The sequence below is a fragment of the Equus przewalskii genome, chromosome 8 (assembly GCF_037783145.1).
Source record: "Equus przewalskii isolate Varuska chromosome 8, EquPr2, whole genome shotgun sequence".
Classification (NCBI taxonomy): Eukaryota; Metazoa; Chordata; class Mammalia; order Perissodactyla; family Equidae; genus Equus; species Equus przewalskii.
Genome location: NC_091838.1, coordinates 43,063,606 through 43,090,175, shown reverse-complemented (window position 1 = coordinate 43,090,175; position 26,570 = coordinate 43,063,606). Strand labels below are relative to the sequence as shown.

The window sequence follows — 26,570 nt, the reverse complement described above, 5'->3', positions numbered from 1 at the left end:
TTTCTGTTTGCCAACTACTGCATTTAGAGTGGATGCAGAGAAGTATTGATCGTTTCAGGGTTTAGAATTCTGCATTCTAGTACTGAAATTTGGTACATAAAGTACATTCTTGTAAAAAAGTTGGATTACTGCAGATGCCAAGTACAAAGTAATTTTTAAGAAACCTATTTTGATTTGATATTTAAGGGAATGCCATTGATAATAACCCTTACAGAAATGTACCTTTAAAAAGTTTAAAACATCCAACAACAATACTACGGAGCCTGACATAACAAATCCTTAATAAAGGTTGAATGACTCTAAAATAATTCAGCTTTTAAAGAAAGACTTTAACATAAACTAAATACAATTTCATGTATTTTCATCCTAGACTTCACTATTAAACTTTATTCATTGGGGCTGGCTCGGTGGCATAGTAGTTAAGCTCGTGCACTCTGCTTCGGCAGCCCAGAGTTTGCAGGTTCAGATCCTGGACGTGGACCTACACATGGTTGATCAAGCCATGCTGTGGCGGCGTCCCACATACAAAGTGGAGAAAGACTGGCATAGATGTTAGCTCAGGGCCAATCTTCCTCACCAAAAAGAAAAAAATGTGTCTTGTAAAATGTATAGCAATATAGTACACGTGGATATGTAGGTAAGTGCTACTCTATTTTTAAAGCTACAACATGTATTTGAGAACTAAATTGGCATATCCGAGAGAAAGGAGACTGCAGTTCAAGTAGTGGGACCTTTCTCTTAAGGTATATAATTTTATACTACCTATTTATAAGAACTTCAGCATAAAGGTGATAAAGACATAAACAAATGCTTTATATTAACTATGGCCATTTTACGCACTTGACCCAAAGGCATGAATTCCTCTATTAAGGTATATTCAATTTATTATTTTTCCTTGGCGTCTACAAAATCTTGCTTCCTTTACACCAATAGTTACCAATTTGGTTAGTATATTGGTGTTCCAGTACAGTCCAAGTAAATTTCATTCAATAGGAATGGCATGAGAAATCAGCACCAAAATCACCGTAGGGATATATATAATGATGATTTATAAAAATTTTAAAAATTACCAAAAAAATTCTGGAAGATTGGATTCTATTTGTATGTGAACTCCACGAAAAGGAGGGAATTTTGTTCACTGCTCCACCCCCAGTGCCCAGAACAATGCCCAGCACAGAGAAGGCACTCACAGCTGTTGAATGAGGCAAAATACGTGTAATATCTCCATTACCCTGGCAAGTGGGGAAAAGAATCTTCAAGTCACACGATGCACAAAACAGAAGGTAAATTGTAAAATATTTTTTATTGTAAAAACACGAGTCAATAGAGGTTGACAACACAATATCTCAGAACATCCCCCGTGGTTCCTATGCACCAGAAAGTTGCTATTAGCACTTCTCAGGTTTCATGGCCCTTTTCAGGTATGTTGAATGATTACATGTATATATTGCTTAGAAACAAAAGTCCGATATTAAACAAACAAATAAAAAAACCTGTTGTGCCTTTCTTACATCTTTCCTACAGGGAGATCTATATATCTCAGGTGCTTTCACAATTCAACAGGAAAGTTAATGCCTTAAGCAAACCAAAGAATCCTCCATCACAAGTTACTGAGTCAAACCTCTTATGACATTTGCAATATATCCAGATTTAAAGATTTGAAAACAAAAGAATATTTAAAACAAACTTTAGACTGATTTTTCATATTTGAAAGACTTTAGTTATTTGCAGCATACAAATGGAGAGTAGTGCAAAATGCATCAAGTTTTATATGATAAATATACCTTCAACCTAATGGCTGCCTCAAAAGCAAAGACTGAAAAATTACCACTTCTCATAAGCAATCTACACTGCCTCACAATTTAGAAAGATCAATTGCTACTCTATTTCCATAGACTGTAAAATGATTTCAGAAACAGATTAAACATATAACTGTTTTACAAAAATAGAAATATTGTTTGGGACTTTACAAAATTTTATAAAATATAACACTATATTTGTAAATTCAAGATAGTTTCACACTCAAATAGACAATACTTCCACCAATACGAAGTCTAGTCAAACTTAACTGGTCTGTCTTGACCATTCTTAGACAGTCTTTCTTTCAAAAATTCAGCCTAAGTAGATCTGTACTCTATCATGGTATTTTTTTAAAAGAGATTATTTAATTTCAAGGGTTTTATAAGAGTTTTCATTTTAGAAATAAAATTAAAGCAGATGAATTTGTACCTACTAATGTCTTACTAAAAGTACAAACTAATGCAGTATGACCATTCTATATTTGATAAATTTCAAGCCAAATTCCTAGTAATGACAACCTATTAATTTAAAATACATATTTGACAATTATAATTTGGTAACTATAAAACATAAAAATATCACAACTATTTTATGGAAAATATTTACTCATATACAATAAAGAATCTCTAAATGTAGTTATTTGTATCTGTTGGATGAGAAGTATTTTTTAATTACATCCATTCAAAAACACTCATTTTGTCATCTTAAACAGCACCAGTGTATTTTTAAAATAAACTAAAAAGTGAGAAGGTAGGGGCCTATTTCATGTAACAGTGCTATTACGATAAGGCACCACTTGGTATTGAAAAAGCCAAACAAAAGATTTCCAAATCATGTATTTTTGTTACTGGTGTCTTAAACATTAGATAGGAAGGTTTAAAAAAAGCTAACATAATCATCAACTAACCACATTATACTCCTTTTTCCATCATTCTTTGCTTTTAGTTTTTCCATATAACAGAACATATAATAAACAAAAATGCAGTACATGATCTGTTAAATAAACCTTTTCCCCAACATTCCAAGAAAATAATCTAGAATTAAACAAGAATAAGAAACCAAAAATTTACCTGATATATTTTCAATAGCCTGTCCCTGTAGAAGAGTGGGGAGCTGGTGGGAAGGGGACAACGACAGGACCTATTTTCTATAGAATATACTGAGGCACATAGGTTAAAAGTTTCTCAGGCAAATTCATGGCTAGAGCAAAACTGAGAGAGCTCAGAATTTTACATTCCCCCCAAAGCTGATTTCTCAGATAGTCACACCCGATTAAATATTTCAAACATGTCCTTAGTCACTGCTATCATCGTCATCATCATCATCAGATACATCATTTAAAGGAGACTTCAATGATTGACTGTAAGTGTCTGATCTAGGAGGCTGGCATGCGGCCATGTCCCCAGTAGAAAGCAGGTCATAGCAGAAGTCACAAATCCGCACAGGCTTAGAGGACTGGCTGGGAAGAAGAAATCTCTTTTCAGAGCAGGGCCCACAGACAACAAAACCACATTTGCGGCAATGGTGACGACGATTAACAGGTGTGAATTTTGCTTTCTGACAACGCATACATACAGTTGCCTCAGAGTCAGGAACCCAGACAGCAGCATGTTCATTACTGGGTGTCTTCCCACTTTTGGAGAGTAAATCAGTAACACATTTATTTATGTGATTCATCCATTCTGATTTCTCAGTGGCAGTGGCAGCATAAACTGCAAATGATTTAGTTGGCGTCTTGATAAGCCATCCATTCCTCAAGTCTCCCTCATCTTTGATGGAATCAATAGTGACATTTTCCAGGGGAATAATATGTTGTTTGTTATATTTTTTCTTCTGGATGACAATATTGCCATATACAAGAATATCATTAAATAAGAAAAACTGCCTTGCTTTGGGCTTTTTTCTGCATAACTTAGTCAATACTCCTTCTCCAATAAGAACCCGTCCAGGTATAGTTAAAGGTTGACCAGCTGCTCCAAAACAGTGTTCTACTATATTTATACGTCTGGTATTTGCTTCACTGTTTGCCAAGCGATCCACCATCGTTTGCTGATAGCCTTAAAAAAAAAAAAAGAAAAATTAATTAGCACATAGAAATTATAAATTCACATAAATTAAGAAATTATATAACCTAAATTTAACCTAATAAATCATTACTTTTACCCAAAGGCAAAATGCTCCAAAACTGTTTACCTCTAAGATAATCACTAAGCATACCAAAAGGGCTAACATCTCCTAATTCTTATAATCATCAAAAACACTTATTAACCATCTCCATATAGCACCATACTAGTTAAGCAGTAATTTATAAAAGTATAAACTTGTTACAGACAGCAATGAACAATAAACAATTGGACAATGAATATAAGTCACCTCTGCAAAATAATAAACCCACTTCCATGAAATTTAATCCCAGAGGGATTCTGAACAAGAGGATCAAATATTATATAAACTAAGGGAAATGACTATGATTTTTCCAGTAAGCTATTACCACTAAGCTAATGGCCTTAATTCTCTCACTTGGATTACCAGAACTGTTTCCCAACATGTCTCCTTGCCATTGGTCTTGCCCCCTAAACCAGTCTTCAGGGAATGATCTCTCAAATGCAAATTTGAGCATGCCATTATTCAAAATGACTCCTCTTAATCTGTAAAACCTTTAGCGTATCATTTAAGGCCCTTCATTATCTGGTTCTTGTTTTCTCCCTAGACTCATCCTGAGTCATTCTTCATCTCAAACTTTATATTCTAAGAATACCCTACCACTTGTAGTCTGTTTCATCCACCTGTATCTTCTCTCATGCTGTTGTGTCCTTTACTACTTACTACCCTCAGCTAACCCTTACTCATCCTTCAAGACTCAGTTTAGGTTACCATATCTACTCCAGGAAGATTTCTTTAAACTCTGTTAGACTAAGTATCTCCCTCTGCGCTCTTCACATTCCACGTACCTTCTAGCTTCACTCTTACCAAAGGATGAAATCTGTCTCCTTCATAGGCTGCAGTGCAACCTAAAAGGCAGAGACCACCTGATATCTATCTTTAAATTGACACCATGTGGCACAGCAAAGCTGCTCAAAAACGTTGACAAGAACATTTTGGCAATGTAAAAAAAACCCATAATAATCTAACCTTAAATGATCATAGATTTAATCTCTAAATCTGAATATTGATTTCACTCAAGTCCCAGAGTCGTGCCCTAATTCAGACCTACTAACCTAATATTACTACACTACAACCAAATCATAGTAAAGAGAAGAGGAGCATTTAAAATTCAAAGACTAACAGCATAGTCTAAGTTTCAGTATTCAGCCCACAAATTGATAATACTATAACCTTTCTTCGTCTCCATTACAAAGAATAGAATTCTGATAATTCCTGAATTCTGTCTCTCCCTCGATCTTGGGTCCTCTAAAGCCCTCTTGCCCTCCAAAAGGGCAGGCTGTGCCCTGAAAGTTATTCCTAAGAATTAATACGATAATGCACGGCTCCAAACTGTGATGGCTTCTCTTTCTAATTAGGGCAAATGTGCCAGCCAATTAAAGGTCTACAGTCCTATGCACAAGTGCATCACAGAAGAGGAAATAAAAACAGCCAATAAACATGAAAAGAGGCTCAATCTCATTCATAATTTTAAAAAAATGATTAAAAAATTAGGATAGTTTTCACTTACAAGATTAACAAATATTTAAAACATTTCCTAAGATGCAGTACTACGAAGGATATAGGAAAACAGGCACTCTCGTATACTACAGAAAATATAAGTATCCACTAATCTAGGTATTTGATCAAAAGAGATTTGACTCAAGTGCATAAAGATGTGTACAAGGATATTCAACACAGCACTGTTGGTAATAGACAAAAACTGGAAAAGTTCCAAATGTCCATCACAAGGAACTGGTTGAACAATTTACGAAACACCCCTAATAATATGCTAGATATCTGTTAAGAATGAGATAGATCTAAATATAGTTATATGTGAAAATGCTCAAAATATTTAGGTGAGGAAAGAGTTGAACATCATGATCTCATTTTTGTTTTAAACATATATTGTATTTCATCAAATCTAAGATACTGTAATTTTAAGACACATACTCATTTTAGATGTCACTGAGAAAGAAAAATGCTGCCAATTAACATGGCATACCCTTGGTTATATGATATCCCAATTTCAGAGACAGAAAATATGGTAAAACATGTTCATCTTTAGACCCAATGAAATATGGTGTAAATACATAATCATAGACATTTGTAAATATGTAAGCACATACACAGAAAATAAAACCAGAAAACCATATACCATAATATCAACAAGGGTTATCTCTGGGAAATAGAATTACAGATAATTTTTATACTCTACATTATATTCAAACAGTCAACAAGTATTTATTTTGTTAGGCACTGATCTAGGTGAAGGAAAAAAATAATAAACATCACAGGGAAGGTCCCTGCTCTTCAAGGCTTAAATCCCAGATGGGGAGGGGGAAAACAGCAAACAGAGCTCCTCAGACTGGATGGTCAGAGAAGGCCTTTCTAAAGTGGTATTGTTTCATCTGATAAGGAGGAACTAGATATGCAGATATGAGGAGTGGGGATAAGGGAGCATATTCTAGGCAAAAGGAATAACTGCAAAGGTCCTGAGGCAGGAAAGAGGTTGGCACTTTTAGAGAAGTGAAAGTATCTATTTATTCTATCTGAATCAACTGCCAATTCTACTCATTTGGACATCCACAGTTATTAATCAGCTCATATGCAATGCAAACAGGTTTCCTCTTACTGCTACCACTGGAATTACCACCACCACAAATCTGGGCAGTGTTTTCCACATTTATTATCTTCCGATTTTAACTGTCTCAAAGTCTTGTGAAGTAACTAGAGAAGTTTTTATTATCTCCCAAAGAAGCACCTAATAATATAGCTGAAATGTAAGCTGAAGGAGAAATTAAGGCACAAAGAGAGAGATTCAATAATGTAAGAGGCAAAAGAGCCTGGAATTAACTCACTGGAAGTCCAAGCAAGGAGCTGAGCACTTTGCACACATTACTGCATTTCCTACTTAGGGCAAACTTACAACAGATCCGCATTATTAGCTCCGTTTTCTACATGAATAAACAGACATAAAGGAGTTAAGCACCCTGCCCAAGGCTGTCAGAGAACGGGGGCTCAACTCCGACTCCTCTGTGCTGTTAGCAGGATATTATGGTACATTAATTATTCCTGAAGGCTCCACTGACTCTACAAGAACTAAGAAAGCTATTTCTAACCTCTGGACCGTCACTGCAAACCCTAAAAATTCTGAAGAAAGGTAAGAGAATACTAACATGAGCAAATAACCTGACAGGATAGGTCATCATGGTTTATTTAGCCAGTCTCTTGATAATGTCTCATTGTTCAAATTTTGTAATATATTAAGGCTGAATCTCTGTTCATAAATGTTTCCCCCTGTTTTAAGAATGATGCAACCTAACAGAAGTCTGGAGCATTGTTAATTGGTATTTGGCTAGAACAAATAGCTTTCAAAGTTTGACAGTGACGCACATAAGAAATACATCTCATACTGCAAGGTTACAAACACGAACACATAATTCTTTCAACTATGAATGATGTATTCTACTATCTTCACTTATTTTAATGATAATTGCAGCCCACTTGATTGATTTCACTAATGGATTGTGACCAATATTTGAGAAACAATGAGTACAAAGAACTTAAACCTTGGGCCTTAAGCAGCCCCTTCCATTATCCCTGTTGGTCCTGAAATATTTTCTGTATGTGTCTGACATGAAAAAGAAGGAAAGCATTGAGCTAAAGAACCCAGGAATACACAAATGCCCTACACACACAAGAAAAGGACGGTTGGGGTGGGGTGGCGGGGGTAGGGGGGAGAGGACAAGGAGGGATGAGGAGAATGAAAAGGGAAATCAAAGTACCACTGTTAGCTGGATTACTGCTAGATACCCCAAAGCAAGGCTCTTGGGTAAACTGGATTAGCGCACCACCCTTTGGCTCAGAGCCTAAACAAGGCCTCTGCCTTCTCCCAAAGCCCAAAGCCAAATTTACCAGCAGCACACTGAGGTTTCTGAAGCAGTAAGAACTCTCAGAAGACTTTTGTGAGAGTATTAGAATACAAGATTACCAGGCCTAGCCAAGAATTGAGTCCTTTGCACATCTTAGTCATTGAGGGGCACGGAAAGAGGAAGCAGAAGACAGCTATAAAACGTGGCCCAAGTGGATTGCCGTCTGCTTTTCTTAGGAAGGAATACCAGTGAATACAGGAAGAGCTAGGAGGAAAACTTCCCCATCCTCTGGTAGAGATGACTTCTTTAGGACAGATTCCAACAAGTAAAATTACTGGGTCAAAAGGCATGAATGTTTAAGGCTCTTGCTACCTTTTACAAAATTTCCATTCTGAGAGGTAACACCAATTTACCCAGCAGCACAATGACTGTACCCATCCTACCTTGTCTTAAAGAGTATTTTTCTTTAAAAATTTCAACAAACAGGATGGATTTCAAAAACGGTATCTCATTTTATTCATTTCATTCACCACTTCTATTCATTCAGCAATGATTTACTGAACACTTTCTGGATACCAGACATTATTTTTTTTCCTCTCACAGCTTAGAATCTAGTGTAAGAGAAAGACAACAAGTAAACAATCAGGTGATTCCGAAAGGTGAAGTACAAAGAAGAAAATGGGTAGGGTGCCAAAATATAGGGAAAAACTCATTCACTGAGTAGTTCAAAATGACCTCACTGAAGAGGTGCTACACACTGTCTTAAAGGATAAGCAGTCAAGAAAGGAACTAATACTATGGACGAACGCCCTAAGGCAGAAAAAGCAGTACTTTTAATTTAATTGAATGTTTTATTTCATGGCTACCTAGTGACACCAACCACTTTCTAACGTGTTTATTAACCACTTGTATTTCTAAGCTCATATATTTAGGGATTATTAATCTGTATGAGTGTTGTACACATAACGGCTATTAACCCATTTATTTCTTAGCTGTTCCTAGCATATTAATCTATAATTTTGTTTATGGTGTTTGACAAGAAGCAGTTTTTATTTCTTAAAGACTTAAATCTTACTTACAAATCTTTTCCTTTCAGATTTTCTTCCATTACTCCTAAGCTTCCCTTAACCAGATATCAGATACACATATCTATTATATATGTTTTATGAGATGCATTTTATATTTAATTCTCCTATCCACGTGAAATTATTCTGGCATAGGTACAAATTCCTTTTTTCTTTTCAAATATTTGCATTCCATCTGCTCCAGAATCACCAACTACAGTGTGGCCTCAGGTTTCTTCACTTGTAAATGAGAATGATAACAGCAGCTACGTCAGGGGGAGGATCAAATGAGACAATGCATATAAAACGTTTAGCAAGTAGTCAGCAAGTGGTAGCTCTTATTAATGGTATTAATTATCTAATTTACTGATTTATAATACTCTTTATCATATTAAATTTTTATATATTCTAAGATCTGCTTCTGGGCTGTCTGATCTAATCCATTAACCTGTTTTATAATTCTTGTGTCAATACCAAGGATCTGGTAGAACTAGTCTAGACTATCCCCCATTACTTAACCTTTCAAAAACATTTTACCTAAATCTCCTGTTTATTTGTCCAGATGGAGTCTACTTAGAACAGTGGTTCTCAACCTTAGCTGCACACTGGAATCACACGGGAGCTTTAACCTTCAGTATACCAGAAAAAAAGTCATCTCAATTTACCATCTGGGTCCAAAATACCTTTTTGTTTTTAACATTTTAAGCCATTTTATGACTAATTTACAGAAGTAAGAATAAGGGGATAGTAAAAATAAAATAACTTTACAAAGAATTTTTAGGGGCCAGCCTGGTGGCATAGTGGTTAAGTTCGTGCTCTCTGCTGCAACAGTTTAGGGTTCATGGGTTCAGATCCCGTTTGTGGACCTACACACTGCTCATCAAGCCATGCTGTGGAGGTGTCCCACATACAAAATAGAGGAAGATTGGCACAGATTTTAGCGCAGGGCCACGCCTCCTCAAGCAGAAAGAGGAAGACTGGCAAGAGGTGTTAGCTCAGGGCCAATCTTCCTCACCAAAAAAAAAAGAAGAAGAAGAATCTTTATAAAAATTTAAACATAGCAAATTTCATATTCTGATATTTCTCTGTTATTGAAAGTGTATATATCCAAAACAGCAACATCCTTTGAATGCAATGAACTGCTCATAAGTTATCATGCATGAGTCTGTAATATTTCCATTTTTGGCTTTAGGAATATTGTTTACTCATTAATTCTGAATTCGAAAAAGCATCTAAAAACCATCATCTGAAGACTCATAGTCTGAGATTTCACTGTACTTATAATGATTCACCATCATTATTAGTTTAACTGTTGCTGTTTCTTTCCCTGTATCTTCTGACTTGTCTAATAGTTCTGAAATGTCTACCTTTGCCAATTTTTTCCTTTGCCATTAAAGATGGAAAATGAAAAAGTCTGAATTCTCAAATATGTTAAATGAAAGCTTAAAGCAAACAGACTAAAAAGGATGCAGTAGTCCCCCTTGCAGTTTCAGTTACCCTTGGTCAACTGAGGTCTGAAAATATTAAGTGGAAAACTCCAGAAATAAACAATTCGTAAGTTTTAAATTTTACAAGTTCTGAGTAGCATGATGAAATCTCGCGTTGTCCCACTCCCTCCCACCTGGGACGTGACTCATCCCTTTGTCCAGCATATCCCTGCTGTAGATGCTATTGGCTTGTTAGTCACTTAGTAGCCATCTTAGTTATCAGACTGACTGTCCTGGTATCACAGTGCTTGTTTTCAAGTAACCCTTCTTTTTCTTTCCTTTTCCTTTTTCTTTTTTTTTGGTGAGGAAGATTGGCCTTGAGTTAACATCTGCTGTCAATCCTCCTCTTTCTGCTTAAGAAAGACTGCCCCTGGGCTAACATCTATGCCAATTTTCCTCTATTTTGTACGTGGGATGCCACCACAGGATGGCATGATGAGCAGTGTGTATGTCCACGCCCAGGAGTGGAACCTGTGAACCCTGGACCGCCAAAGCAGAGCTCATGAACTTAACCACTATGCCACCGGGCCAGCCCCCAAGTAACCCTTATTTTACTTAATAATGGCCTCAGAGCACAAGAGTAGTTAAGCTGGCAATTCAGATATGCCAAAGAGAAGCTGTAAAGTGCTTACTTTAAGTGAACAGGTGAAAGTTCTCAACAAGAAAAAAAAATCCTATGCTGAGGTTGCTAAGATCTACGGTAACTTTTATTACAGTATATTGCTATAATTGTTCTATTTTATTATTGTTAATTTCTTATTGTGCCTAATTTATAAATTAAATATATATATATGTACGTATAGGAAAAACATAGTATATATAGGGTTTGGTACTATCCATGGTTTCAGGTATCCACTGGGGGTCTTGGAACGTATTCCTCATGGAAAACGGGGGACTACTCCATCTCCAAACTGCTTTCATATATTCTCAAAAAATGATGTAATACTTTGGGCAATACAATAATAAAACTGAAACATCATCCAATAGTGATGATTTATTTCATCATTGTATCATCCTTCTAGGCAATTATCTCACTCTTCCATTTTCTTCTTTTTGGTTAAATCATTCCTAGTATAAACAGCAAAATGCTTCAAGATATAGGAAAAGCAAGATAATTAAGATCTCAGGAGCCGGCCCCATGGCCAAGTGGTTAAGTTCATGCACTCTGCTTTGGCGGCCCAGGGTTTCACCAGTTGGGATCCTGGGTGCGGACATGGCACTGCTTGGCAAAAGCCATGCTGTGGTAGGTGTCCCATGTACAAAGTGGAGGAAGATGAGCATGGATGTTAGCTCGGGGCCAGTCTTCCTCAGCAAAAAGAGGAGGATTGGCAGTAGTTAGCTCAGGGCTAATCTTCCTCAAAAAAAAAAAAAAAATCTCACAATATATCCCTGATTTATACACGTCCAACAAACCCATATGGTAATTGCAAACAAGAATGAGTTTTATTCTATTTTTTAATAATTTCCTTTGTTTTGAAGATCTCTATGAGCAATAATAATAGTTACAAAATATCAACCACTACAAATAATTAGAACTGCTTAAAATAGAAACTCAAAAACCAAAATTGAGATCAATGGACTCTGAAGATAAATATAAAGGGTTAAGAAATACCGATACCTAGATCCCTTCCCCAGATATTCTGATTCTACTGGCCTGGGGAATGTGGGGTATGGCCTGTGCACTGGAAATATTTTAAAGATCCTCAGGTAATCCCAATGTGCAACTAAGGTTTAAAATCATTTTTCAATTACAATAAATAAGTGAAAGAATAAACAGATAAATCCACTGAAATTCTGATGAAACTCATATTACATCCATAAATTAAAATTTGGAATAAATTAACATCTTTATAGTTTTGAGTATTCCTAGCCAGGCTGACAGAATTTCTTTCCAAGGTCTCAAATTTTCTTTAGTGGCCCAGTTATTTTGTAGCTTTCTTCTCACAAGATTATTATATTTCTTAAGTAGGTTCCAAAGTATTTTACACTTTTTGTTGCTATTTTGGATCTAGTCTCTTTTCCACATTATATTTTCTAACTCATAACCACTACTGATATTTCTATATTTTGTTTTTCCCTCCCACATCCAGCCACTTCAAAGACTCTATAAATCCCAACAGGTTTCCAACTGACTTCCTTTGTCTTCTTGTCCAGCAAATAGTGTCTGGCAGCCCTAATTCCTAGTTAAAAATGTAAGAACTATAGCAGAAACACACAAAAAGAAAAATCTCTGGGCCGGCTCTATGGCCGAGTGGTTAAGTTCGCGCACTCTGCTGCAGCGGCCCAGGGTTCGGATCCTGGGCGCGGACATGGCACGGCTTGTCAGGCTACGTTGAGGCGGCGTCCCACATCCCACAACTAGAAGGACCTGCAACTAAGATATACAACTGTGTACAGGGGGGATTTGGGGAGATAAAGCAGGAAAAAAAAAAAGATTGGCATCAGTTGTTAGCCCAGGTGCCAATCCTTAAAAAAAAGAAAAAAAGTTGGCAACAGTCGTTAGCCCAGGTGCCAATCTTTAAAAAAAAAAAAAAAGAAAAATCTCAACTTTCATGAAGCCAGCATTATATACCAATTTAAAAAAAATTAAACAATCCAAAAGTTTCAAGTTATCTCCTTCACAACTGTAGACAAGAAGTGCATTGAACTGTCCAAGCTCCACCCCAGTCTTTTGGTAATATCTCGTTTGTAAAGCAACACGCTCTTCAGTGGAGTGTCTACCACCTGTTAAAAATGTAATATTAGAAGAGGAAAAACTCTTTTAAAAAAGAGACATAATACTATCTACAATTGAGAAGAAAGCCCAACTGTCACAGAATACTATGGCCCAGTTCTTCTTTCTGAAAATCAATACTTCTTATCTCATCCTTGCAGGTGAGTTTAAAACGAAAAATCATCTAATTAATTTCTTACACATACCCATGACATCTGATATCAGTGAGTTTCAGTATTTAACAGTATTTTCCATTTAAAAATGGAAAAACTGATGAACTATGAACCAAAAGACCTGGATTGTAATCTCAGCTCAGGCCCCGAATAAGAAATTTCACACACAGTACTTATCTGCTCTAAAAAAGTGAAGTAGGAGCAGCAGCCACCACCTTGTATAAAATAATCTGTAAAGCCCTTTTTGTCTTTAAAATAATGAACTCTGACAGTAGATGGGCCATATTTCTGATTTACTCCAAGCCTTACTTGCCTATAAATTAATTTTTAATCAAACTTTTGACTGCGTTGATATCAATCAAGATTTTAAAATCTGTGTTACTGCTGAATTGAGATTTTACAAAATATAAAAAGAAAGGCAGAGACAAACCGGAATGCAGGCAAAGAAGAGGTAAAAGCAAACAGCAACAAGCTCTCAGAGGCACATCCTCCCTGGGCAAGTGTCTCAAGTATTAGAGGAAACCTCCCCCTCTCCTAATGCATCTAAGTCACCGAGCAATTATTCTGAGTGCCCACCATATGCAAAGGACAAGACAGTTCTTCATTTCATTCATAGGTAAGACTTTCAATAAAACATTAGGATGATAAAAGCAAAGAGAAACTACTCGGAAATTCAGCAAATTAAATTTGAAGTTCTCTGGAATAACATCAACAGAAGAGACAAAGTCTTTTCCTCCCCTTTCCAGCAGGATTTCTGCCACTGCGGCAAAACAACTACACAATCTGTACTGTGGAAATAAGTAATGATAAAAGAAACAGGTTTATTTCTTAGGGAGAAAAAAAACGAAGAAGCCTTTATGTTTTAATTTTAAACTCATGTAAAGCTGGATTGAGAAGAATTGAAACTTCAAAATTTTGAATCACATTTAGAGAGAAGCCACAGTAATTTTTAAAAAACTCTCTCCTAGGGGCTGGCCCCGTGGCCGAGTGGTTGAGTTCGCGCGCTCCGCTGCAGGCGGCCCAGTGTTTCGTTGGTTCGAGTCCTGGGCGCGGACGTGGCACTGCTCATCGGACCACGCTGGGGCAGCGTCCCACATGCCACGACTAGAAGGGCCCACGACGAGGAGTACGCAACTATGTACCGGGGGGCTTTGGGGAGAAAAAGGAAAAAATAAAAAAAAAAAAAAAAAAAAACCTCTCTCCTAGGCACCAAATATGCCTGTTACTAACAAGTAGACTCAAATGCATTATTCTACAGTCTTAGCCAAGAAAGGAAAAAGAAAAAAACTAACATTTACTCAATACCTACACATGTGCTAGGCACGTCCACATTTTACTATTTTGTTTAACAATCCCAATTTTGTTAAGTAATAATTACATCCATTTTACAAAAAAGTAAATTAAGTCATAGAATGAGTTAAGCAATTTTCCCATGGTCTCACAGCCAGTTTTTGTAAAAATGTTCTTTCCATTATACTTGGCTACCTTCAGAAATAAATATTCTAGAAATGTTTCACTCATGTAGATCTTATTATGTATTTAGGGAAAGCCACTGATAAAATTAAGAAAAAAATTTTTTAAACATATGGTAGCAAGTATAAAATATGCTCAAAATGATTCTTCAAACACTAAAAGGAAGTGAAAAGTAAAGCTGTGACTAATTTAGGGTTCAGTACAGGCAGTTTCAAACAGGTCAGGCTTGACAGATAAACTCACTATGGTACATAAGAACTAAGCCATAGTTAGAAAGTTAATTTGGAAAACCGGAACAGCCACATAGGAAGTTAGAAAAGGTCTTTAGAAAGGTAGGAGAAAGGGGAAGAATGTGGACCTCAAGTTTTAAACAAGTCCTCTCTCCAGTCTTTAGCCTTCAAACTAAACCACAGGATCAATACATTCAACAACGAACCGCACATACGACAGTAGTTCCATGAGATTAGTATCATATAGCCTACGTGTTACAGTAGGCTATACTACCTAGGTTTGTGTAAGTACACTCTATGACGTTCGCACAATAACAAAATCGCCTAACAATGCACTTCTCAGAAGGTATCCCCATCGTTAAGGAACACATGACCATATTCTTTAACTACAGCTATGATCATATAATTCTCTATTTAAAAACCAGGTGCGAGCCCAGTGGCGTAGTGGTAAAAACCAAAGGTTCCCTGGCCAATCGAATTAAATCCAAAATCCTTAACCTAGTATTCAAAGACCTTCACAGTCATGCCCCAGCCTGTTCCCATCTATCTTTCCAGTTTTACCTCTTTCCATATGTTCTCTTTGTTATAGTCAGGTAAGACTGCTAACTATTCTCAGAATAAGCTCTAGGCTGCCTCCTCTATCTCTGAGCTCAATATGTCCTCCCCTTCCTTGCTATTCTGAAATCTTACCAGTTCTTCAAGATGCAGTCAGTTCAGTAGCCTCACAGCCAGACAGTGTTTCATCTTTAAACCCTCATACCATTTCATCTGTACCACTTTGATGTACTTACATTCTGGTTTTTTTAAAGATTGGCACCTGAGCTAACACCTCTTGCCAATCTTTTCTTCTTCTTCTTCTCCTCCTCCCCAAAGCCCCCCAGTAAGTACACTGTTGCATATTCTAGTTGTAGGTCCTGGTTCTGCTATGTGGGACACCACCTCAGCATGGTTTGACTAGCAGTGCCATCTCCACACCCAGGATAAGAACCGGTGAAGCCTGGGCTACCGAAGAAGAACACCAAACTTAACCACTTGGCCACAAGGCCAGCCCCTCTATTATGTTTTATAAAGATTTGTGTACCTGCTTATTCCCAACAGATCTGGAGGTTCCTGAAAACAAGATTATTTCCTACAATTTTGTATTACCAACAGCACCTACAAAAATGCTTGCACATACACGCCACCAATGTTCACTAAGTTGAATATGACCAGCAGTTAAAAGTGGCAACAGCTTCTTGACCTGGAGTTTGACAAAAATCAAAGACTTCACTTTTGAGGTCTATACTAATTTTTACAGAAAACAGGAACCACACCCCACACATCAACTGCTTCACTAGACCCACAGATTTTAAATTTACAAGCAAATATTCTGGTCCACTTAACTATAGTATCTAATTATGAATTCTAAGTATTGAGTATGGCAGCTCACGCTTTTAAAAAAATTTCAATCTCATGATAATACACAAAAATGATTTCTTCTTCTCTTGCCAAAAAACACAGCTGTTTAGTTAGCAATTAAAAAATGATGATGTGTGCATATTTATCACCAACAAAATTCAGATAAAAAACTGCATCATTTCAAAAAGTGTTTGTACAGAGGCAGCTGTACAGTGCTGACAGCTGTAAAGAAACCATTGTATAATATTTGAAAAATAAAGCTGATAAAGCTCAACTAAAATACTCTCTGGAATTGGTTATCCCATCACATCCTTAACAAACTTTCTTTAGTATTTTTCAAAGCAGTTAAAATATGCTCACTACATTCAAGTCTTTATGCTTTATTAGAAAAAAGAATAACCAGACACTAGGAATTAAGACCTGTACCACAAAGTTTTAATACAAAGCACAATGGAATAAACACTATAATAAAAATACTAACAAAGTGGTAGGAAGCAAAAAAGGAAAGAGTGAAGGCACAGCCTGGAGAATGCACCATTTGAACACCTGAAACAGGTTCTGAACGGTAAGTGGAACTTCAAAAGGCAAAAACTGCTAAGTAAAGGCACAAAGCTCTAAAAGCAAAAATGTGTTAAAAAAAAGAAAAAAGGACATGTACAGCTGTACCAGAGGCTAGAGGGAGTTATTTAGTAGAAAAACAGGGGAAAAAATAAGACAAGAGATCTTTCTGGTTCCTGAAAGTTCTTTCTACAGCTTTTGGAAGAAGTGGCCTGATATGATCTAGATTTTTCTAAGATAACTGTGGAAACAATGAAAGATAAACGGAGAAGGGAGAGAGTGAAAGCAGGACTTTGTTGAAAAATTATTGCAAAGTAGGGGTGAAAGTTGATGAGAGTTTAAAGTTTGCAACAGGAAATGAAAGATTCAGAACTGTCATGACTCTCTAACTAGATGTAGCAGAGGAAAGCTGAAATTAAATCCCCAGGTTTTCAGTCTAAGCAATATGGATGCTAGCAAAACCAATAATAATTTCCGATGAATTTCAAGTAGAAAACATTTATTGACCACTTACTCTGTACAAAGTAGTATTAAAAGGTAGAAGTACTCAAAACTAACAATCTCTGTGAAAGAGAAAGACAGCTATATTCCCAAGTCTATATACACAAGTATATATAATTCATGTATAATATATTAGGGAGTGTTTCTACAGGAAAGAGGACAATGGGAGTAACTGATAAGGAAGCAAAAAACAAAAAGGTTGGTACCCATGTAGTATGCTATGGACTAAGGAATATGATTAACTGAAATGTGTAGACTCAAGGTCTAAAGGAACAAAGGAGAAAAAAAAACAAAACACAAATTTTTTTGTTACTTAAAAAAATAAAAAGAGTGATGAAGGCTAGAGCCAAAAAGTTTAGTTGGGAGATAATTTTTACCAGGGGAACATCTAGGAACAACCCTTAAATGACTAGAAATTCAAGCTGGGCCTTAAAGCAAAAGTAGTAGGTCAAACTTTTGGGGGGAAGAGGGAGAGAGAAGGAGGACGATGGTGTATAAACATACTCCCGAGAGAGGAAGTAGCTGAGCCCAGGCTGGAGGAGGTAGGTCCAGGAGAAAGTATGGGGGTAGACTAGAAATCTGCAAAGCGACGTAAGCATCAGACTGAAGAGTCTGGAATTTAATTGTATAGGCAATGAAAAACAAAGGTTTTTAAAGAGGAAATATTAATCAGTACAGAGAAGCAGTATACAGGATGGACTGGAAAGACTATTGAAGAAGTAAGATTGAAGGCAAAAACAAAAAGTCAGAAGGGTATTACAACAGTCTCTAAGTGAAAGGTAACAAAAGCCTGAGCCACAATAATTGACGGCAGAAACAAAAAGGGGAATATGGAAGTCAGAGAGATTACTGAGTTACAGCAGATAGGACTAAGGAACAAACTGAATATATGGATGAAAAGTGAGTGTAAGATGACTTCACAGGTTTACCCATAAGCCACTGGGCAGATGCTAGTTTTGTTTCAGGAGGGAGAAGAAATCAGTTTGGGACATATTTATCGTGAAGTACCTTCAGGGTATCCACAAGACAAACATGTGTTAGACAAATAGAAATGCCAAGATGAGCAGGGTGCCCCAGGATAGAAAGAGACTGAGTAGTCATCCACATAGAGGTGCTGGTTGATGCTGTGAAGAGAGAGGAAGGCAGAGGCCTTAACTTTAGGGAACACCTAGTTTAGAAAGCAGAAGGAGAAGCAAGAGAAGAGAGAAACGGAGACGAGAGCACAAAGCACATTTTCAACGTGCTTTCACATGTTTCACCGGTCTCAGAGACTCAATAACCTTATGGTGCCAAATGGTCACAATAAGCAGTGAAACACGTGGAAAAACTGAGGACTAATGGTAATATAAAAATAATAAAATATTTCAGAAAGCATTGACCTTTGACTCTGGAATTTTTAACCACAGAAATTTATCCTGAGAAATAAAAACTATTAGGGGGTGGGGGAGCTGCTGTACAAAAGTTTTCTCTCTGGCATTAACTGTAATAGTGAAAAAAAGCATCTAAATTTCTAGCCATAGAGAGGAATCACTAAATATAAAATGAAAAAGCCAAATGTCGTAAAAGAAAACATTTTACTAAATAAAAGTTTTAAACTTCAACACTGAGGGAAAAAGCATTAAAGTTAAAAAAGACACAACATATGACAAAAGGTCAACATTTTTAACGTTATAAGGGCTCCTATAAATCAATAAGAAAAAAAGAAAATATGCTAAAAGAAAAACTGGTAAAATACAAATGGCAATTTCCAAAAGAACAAATGAAAATGACCAGTAAATAGAAAAATGTTGGCTCTCAGTGCTAATCAAACAAATTAAAATTAAAATAACGTATCATTCACCTCTCCAAGATGTGGGGAAAATGGGCACTAATATCCTTGAGGGAAAAGAACAACTTTTCTAAATGCCATTTGGCAATACAAGTGCTTCAGAAAGTTTGCACAACAATTCTATGTCCAAGTACATACGCAAAAAATAATTAGACCAGTGTACAAAGTTGTTCACATAGAGGAGTTCACTATAGCTTTGTCTATAATGTTGAAAAGCCAGAAACAACTTAAATGTTCAATAATAGGAGACTGATTCAATAAATTATGACATAAACAAATCATGGCTTTTTATACAGTTTTTGAGAGAACAAAGATTAATATTTAATGTGGAAAATTGTTAAGGTAGTCTATTAAAATAAGCTTTCTAAACAGCACATACAATATAAGCCTTTTTTTTTAAGTCTGGAAAGATATACACTAAAAATTCAGTACTGGTTGTCTCTAAGTACTAAGGTGAAATAGTTTAATACTGCCTATTAAACTATTATTTTATAATAAACACATTCTCTCATAGACAAAGAAAAAAGCTTTTTAATTCAGTGATAAAATGCAAAAAAGAATGTTTAGAAAAATATGTGTAACAAGTAAATACAAAGTTATAGATACAACAGAAATAAGAATATAAAAATCTTTCTGATTTTTCCCCAACTATTGCTTAAATGAAACAAATATAAAGAATTAAGGACAGCTTCACTTATGAAAATGGAAAGGAAAAAAAGATGAAAAAATTGAAAGAAGAAAACAGAAAATTCTGGGGCTGGCCCCCTGGCCAAGTGGTTGAGTTTACATGCTCCACTTCGGCAGCCCAGGGTTTCACCAGTTCGGATCCTGGGCGCGGACACGGCACTGCTCACCAGGCCACGCTGAGGCGGCATTCCACATGCTACAACTAGAAGGACCCACAACTAAAATACATAACTATGTACCAGGCAGGTTTGGGGAGAAAAGGGAAAAATAAAATCTTAAAAAAAAAATGCATCCCCAGGCCTCTTGGGAGCATACATTTAAGAAGAAAAAAAAAAAAAGCAAAGGGGAAAACAAGTCAACTTTGGGATGAGAAAAGGATTAGAAGCAACTCGTACACAGGCAGCTGGAAAACAAATATTTAACAGTCACCACAGCTGTGACTCTTTTCAGGGGTGCTAGGCAGGGACAGAAGCAGAAAAAGTAAATGGTCATATTTACAAGTTGAAAATTAACCAGTTATATACAGCAAAGGTTACGGAGAGGAGGACTATGTAGTGTTAGTGAGTTCATAGTTAGCATATGAACTATAGAGTTCAGGATTGGAAAGAAGAAAGAAAACTAACAGCCTGGGAGGGACTGGAGGTGGCAACGAGGACAAAAAGTTGGTTCATCAGGGAAAAGGGAAAATAGGCCCTTGAATCACCATCTCTGGCCACAGAGTTAAGATTTGAGGTAGTTCTGAATGACAATGAGGTTAAAGAACATGGTCATCCACGTAGCTTTTGATGGAGAATGGAGATGAAGGTCAGAGAGTTTGAAATGCCGCCTTTCTGGTCTGAAACAAATGTAACTTTAACCTCTTCACTTTCCTGCACTGCAAACACATCCTTTCTAGCCTGACTGACAGGAATTCAGCTGGCACTTAACCTCTCTCTGCACTTTATTCAACCACAAAATGAAGAGAATAAGGAAATGGGTGATTCAACTAATGGTTCTCAACCCTGACTGCAAATTAAAATCATCGGTGCTTAAAAAAAAACATAAAACAGGCAAAACAACCTATGCCTTGACCCCAAACCCGGTAATTCCGACTTATTTGTTCTAGGGTGGGGTTCAGGCATCAGTATTTTTAAAAAGCTCCTCAGGGAATAACGAGTAGCCAAGGTTGACAACTGAAGTAGGTATTTCTAAAGGCTGCCTCCCTTTTAAAATTCTATGATTCTATGTAATTCACTGACACTCTCTTCATTGGTAAATGTAATATACTGAATAGCATGCACCAGGCACTTCCACAAACATGTTAGTAAATCCTCACAACACTATAAGGCAAATATTTCTGTGTTCATTTCACAAATAAGTCCAGTGAAGCTCAGAGGAGTGAAGCAACTTGTTCAACAGTCACATGCTAGTAAGGAGCAGAGCTAGGATTCGGGATGGTTCTTTTTTGTTCCAGTCCACCCTACATGCAACTTGCTTTCTGTAGCACTCACAGCAACTACTTGAATGCCTTCTACTATCTTCTCAGGACAAGCAGTTTGTAGCTTATGGAGTGACTGACAAGAAAGTCATCTTGGGCAGAGAATTAACCACAAATTCTACAATAACTTCATTAGAGAATGACAGAACACCTTCACCTAGAGGTCTTGCAACTCAAAATAGCACTCTGAAAGCATGTCTATGAAATATATTTTATTTGATTAAGCCAACATGCACATTGCTATGAAACCTGCAGCTGGTGTACAAAGCTGGTTCTCAAAGATAAACTACAATTTTTACATGCTTTCCATTAAGCAAGACATTCTAAAACAAAATTCTAAGACAATCCTGACAAAACAATAATTGATAAAGAAATGAGATTTGCTCTATCAAAGAGCTTAAATGTATAAACATGACCTTCAAAATTTTCAGGCATTAACTCCTTTTCCACCCAGTGAAAATAAATTCAATTGCACTTTAAAATTATGATTATTATCCTTTTGTTGAACCACAGCTGCAGCTTCTTGGTTTATTATACTTCAGTCCATTAACTACTTGTAAATTTCATAAACATCCAAGTTCTGTATCCCCAGGCCAAAATTTATTGAGTTACCTGGGTAAAATCTCAAAAAGAAAAAAAAAAAAGATTAGAGAAGATTTAACTACTATGCCCATGGAAATTGCAATTTAGTAAGATATTCGTTAAGTATATTTACAAGGAACATATGTGTATTCATCCACACTGGGGAGGGAGAGGCAAATCAGACCCAATGCAATGCCTGCTGTCAAGGAGGTGCCATGGCAGATTAATGTAATATTTATGGAGATGCCATGGGAGAAGTGAATTCATTCATTCTTGGGGAGAAAAAGAGGGTAGGGAAGGAGAACAGGGCAGAAAAGGCTTCAAAGAGTCCAGTTAGCTTAAGTTAGTATTTTTAAGGGGAAAAATTTCAGTACAAGAACCTTTGAAAAGCAGCTAAGAAATAAGTATACTGAGGAACTAAATTAAAGGAAAGAGCAGCAAAGGCAGAGGAAACAAGATGGCAGAGACTGCTCCACAGAAACGAGTTACGTATCCTAGAAAGTTATGCTACAGGAAAAACGAGAAGGCTTCAGTCATACGACCTCAGTGAAACACCAGCTTGGCTGCTAGATTTGTGAAATTAGTTGTCATCCTCATTTCTCCATAACTCTTCACCCAGAAAAACAAAATACATATAATGGCGTTTACTTGACAATGAAGAAAACACAAAGAATTTTTTTAAGAATTAAGGAAATTAGCAATCAAATCTGAGCATAAGCTCTATTTTTACCTATACATTAAGAAGAGAAATTCTCCAAAACACGTTTTAGGGTTTACCTTATTTGTGGTTAAGAGTCCTTCCAGTTCACTTAACAGAATTTTAAAGCTTCGATGTCTTTATCAAAAAATAGAAATATATATTCATACTGGGGTAATTCAAGCTGAATGAACCTTTTTTTGATGCCTTGGTCAGTACAGCAGTTTTACTTTTTGAGGTGATTATGTGCTTTCCAAATAAGTAACTTAATACCATTCACCTCTCCAGTGCTGTCAGGACCCGAAGAGATTAAAAATAGAAGCCTTCGTTAATACTGAATTAACCTGAGGACCCCATGAGCTACCAAAGTACAGAAAAAGGTAAAAGCTCAAAACACGGTAGGCATGCACCTTTAAGGAAGCAAAGGGAGGGGAAAAAAACTTCGCAATGTCAAGATCACTTCACCTTATTCCTAAGAAAACAACACATGCCTTTCAGGCTCTCACTGAACGTCCGTGTCTAACTCTTTCTTTAATGAGTCTCTTCAGTAACGTACTAAAACACAACAAAGAAGGCATTTATCAGCTTCCACACTTTGTGAGTCTATGATTACACAGGAAGGCTTAGTTCTCCGTAACCTTACTGCTGCTCATTTCCATCGCGCGCACACACAAGCGACTGGTCAAATGTACTAAGAGCACACAAGGGTGTTCAAGGACCAGGAGCAGCAAGCTCTCGGCCTTCCATAAGATTTTAAAAAGGAAGAGAGAATTCGGCAAAAGACCCTGAAACTTTAAAAGACTGCAAATAAATAATGCGTAAGAGCCATCGCCTATCAGAGCAAATTCTACGGTGCCATTTTTTTGCCGCAAGTTACACAAAAATATTCTATTCAAGTTACAACGTCCCTGACGCCCTGACTCCGCAAACTTTCCTGACAGAAACGTGTTGAGGCCCTAAGACGCCACCGGCCGGGACGGGAACCCTGGCCTCAAGCCCCGCAACTTCTCGCTCGCCCGCCCGGCCCCGCCCCGCGGACCCGCGGACCCGCCACGCGCCGGCGCGGACGGACCCTCGGGGCCCCGAGCCTGCCGGCGGCGGCGTCCTGCGGCGGGCGCGGCTCGCTCCCGGCGTCCGCGGGCCGGCCCAGCGCGAGGGGAGCGGCCCGAGAGCGCCCCGTTTCTCAAAGACCCCAACATGGCGTCGGCCGCCGCCGCCCGCGACGACGACACCCCCCCGCGGCGCCGACGGCCCAGGGACCGCGCGGGGAGGCGCCCGGAAAGTTTCGCTTCTCCTCTCCCGGCCCGCCAGGGGCCGGCGGACGACCAACCCGGGCTTCACCTACCCGGCCAGGCGCGGGCGGCGGCGACGAAAGTCCGACTCCTCCTCGTCCCGGGCGCCGGGCGCGGACTCTGCCGGCTCCCCCGCCCCGGCCTCCCAGGGTGTGTGCGGCGCGGTACCGCGCAGCCGGCCAGATCTGGTCGCGAAGGACGGGCGGCCGGCCGGCGCAGCCGCTCGCAGGTGACTCCCCCGCCCCTCCAGCCGAACCCCGCAACGGCCGCCTGGGCTGGCCTTTCCCCTGCGCGCGCACGGGCGCGCCGCCGCCCACACGCCAGGCGCGAGCGCGCGGGCACGAGCACACCCACACCGCTCGCGCCCCGCCCTTTCTTGCCGGTTCCCTCGCCCCGCCCGTGCCGCCCTGCGCGACGCGCTCGAGGGGGCGGGGCCACCGTGGAGCCACACCCACCTGGGCAGCCGGGGCCTGGGGTTGGTTCCTCCGCGCAGTGTGGGCGCGCGCGTCTCGGAGCCCTGTGGGTGCAGGTGGGACGCCTTGCCTGACCGGTGTGGTGCGGACAGGCTCTTGGAAAGGGTTGTTTATCTCTCTACGTAGTTCTTCAGGAGACTGGAAGAATGGAAGGAAGGCTGGGCACCCTCTCCTCCACCACCGAACGGGCCTCCCTAGGGCACTCAAGAACTTTCTGCAACCAGGAAAGAAAGGCTTTGGCTTTAGGTATCCAAAGGCGTCTGGGCAGACATTTGTTTGCTGCTTCCGATTACCATGGCGATCCTCCCCGTCACATCTTCAGTTTGCTTCCCTAAAACCTCTACCTCTTGAAACCGAGGGTGCTGAGACTGCAATACACAAACGTACCCCTAGGTACTCTGCACAGCCATTTCTTCTAAGTGAGTGGCCTTAGAACTCCGGTCTTTCCAAAACTTGTCTCTGACGACACAAAACGTCATCTACCTACTTCACATACCTGGAAAATGTAAGATAATATGTAAGATTACATCTACCTTTTTCGTTTATACCACAGCAACTGGTTGCTAAGCGTGCTGTGGGTACCTGGAGAGAAAGCAAAGATGCCTAGGATAAGACAAGGAATGAGGTAGGGAGGGAACGGCATACTCGCATCAAACAAAAAATATGTAGATAGAAATTAGATTTGGGTAAATTTTACCTTCTCCGTTGATCTATTATTTCACGGATATTTTACCTTTGTTTGGTTGCTCTTGAGTTAGAGCCGCCAGCAACCAAGCTGCACGTAAATTAGCATCCACCCAGGGACCATGAGCAAGTCTTGGTTCCGACCTGCTTTCTTTCCACCTGCTCTTCAGTATGAGATTCTACCCGCTCCACGTCTTCGGCCTCCCATCCTCCCCTATTTTAATGTCTGAGAAACAAACAAATCTTTTCTTTAAATTAGTAGCTAGAACAAAACTGTCGAGGATGAACTTTTTTTTAATGGGGAAAGTTACAGGATCACAATCACACAAATCTTTACATATGTTGGCTATAGTTGTCTTTGTAGACGAGTACGAATGTCCCCAGGACTCGTCTCAACCATCGCCCTACCCCACCTTCATTCAGCCTCATCCTGCTCTACATGCAGAGCATCATCTCAGTGCGAAAAAGGATGGACTTGATCATTCTCCAAAATCCCTTGAAATTTTGAGATTAGAAATTGCTATGTCTTATTGGTTGTTAAAGTCTAGACTATTAATCACCAAATATTTTTTGGCCACTCACCCATTAGTGAAAATGTTTGCCTTCTCTCTCCTCCTAGTGTACTTGTTTAGCTTACCCTATAGCACTTGGAGTTAGAAGCCAAAGTGACTGTACTCAAATCTTGGCTTTACCACCAACTGCCTGTGTCCTTAGACACATCCAAATATTGCCTTAGTTTCTTCATTTGTAAAATGAGACTAATAAAAGTATCTACCCCACAGTCACTGTGAAGATTAAATGAGTTAATATTTGTAAAGCATAGTACCTGGCACTTAGTAAGTGCCATATAAGTGTTAAGTAAAAATTATATATTATATATATTGTATTTTATATATAATTTATATATGCAGTACATGTATATAATTTTCTTTTTCTGAGGAAGATTAACCCTGAGCTAACATCTGTTGCCAATCTTCCTCCTTTTTCTGTTTTTTTTTTTTTTACTTGAGGAAGATTAGCCCTGAGTTAACATGTATGCCAGTCTTCCTCCACTTTATATGTGGGTTGCTGCCACAGCATGGCTGACAAGTGGTATAGGTCTGCACCTGGGATCTGAACCCACAAACCTGGGCCACTGAAGCGGAGCATGCCAAACTTAACCTCTATGCCACAAGGATGGCCCCTATATAATTTATATATAGTGTATATATATATATATATATATACACACACACACACACACATATCTATTATACGTAATAGATTAGGTACATTACAAAACACAAAAAATCAGAAATGATGATTTAAAACGTGTGTTTGTGTATTTTCTTTCTACAATCTGCATATTCTGTACCCTTCCTGGGCTCTGTGCACCCTGATTTGGAGATAATTGATCTACAGCTGCACTGACAAATACGATAGCCACTAGCCACGTG

The 26,570-nt window shown here is 38.4% G+C and overlaps 1 protein-coding gene across 4 annotated transcripts; it reads right to left on the bottom strand.

Moving 5' to 3' along the window:
* Positions 1-1,284: 1,284 nt before the first annotated feature.
* On the bottom strand, positions 1,285-24,501 carry PLEKHF2 (pleckstrin homology and FYVE domain containing 2). 4 transcript variants are annotated; one of them, XM_070630693.1, is made up of 2 exons: positions 24,433-24,501; positions 1,285-3,857 (listed from the first exon to the last, which is right to left on the bottom strand). In XM_070630693.1, exon 2 carries the CDS (start codon positions 3,841-3,843, stop codon positions 3,094-3,096), a length of 750 nt encoding a protein of 249 aa, XP_070486794.1. In that variant the 5' UTR covers positions 3,844-3,857; positions 24,433-24,501; the 3' UTR covers positions 1,285-3,093. The 4 variants fall into 4 exon arrangements, with proteins under 4 accessions (XP_070486794.1, XP_008539004.1, XP_070486792.1 ...); XM_008540782.2 differs by lacking the exon at positions 24,433-24,501 and adding an exon at positions 24,031-24,399; XM_070630691.1 differs by lacking the exon at positions 24,433-24,501 and adding an exon at positions 23,758-23,990.
* Positions 24,502-26,570: the final 2,069 nt, after the last annotated feature.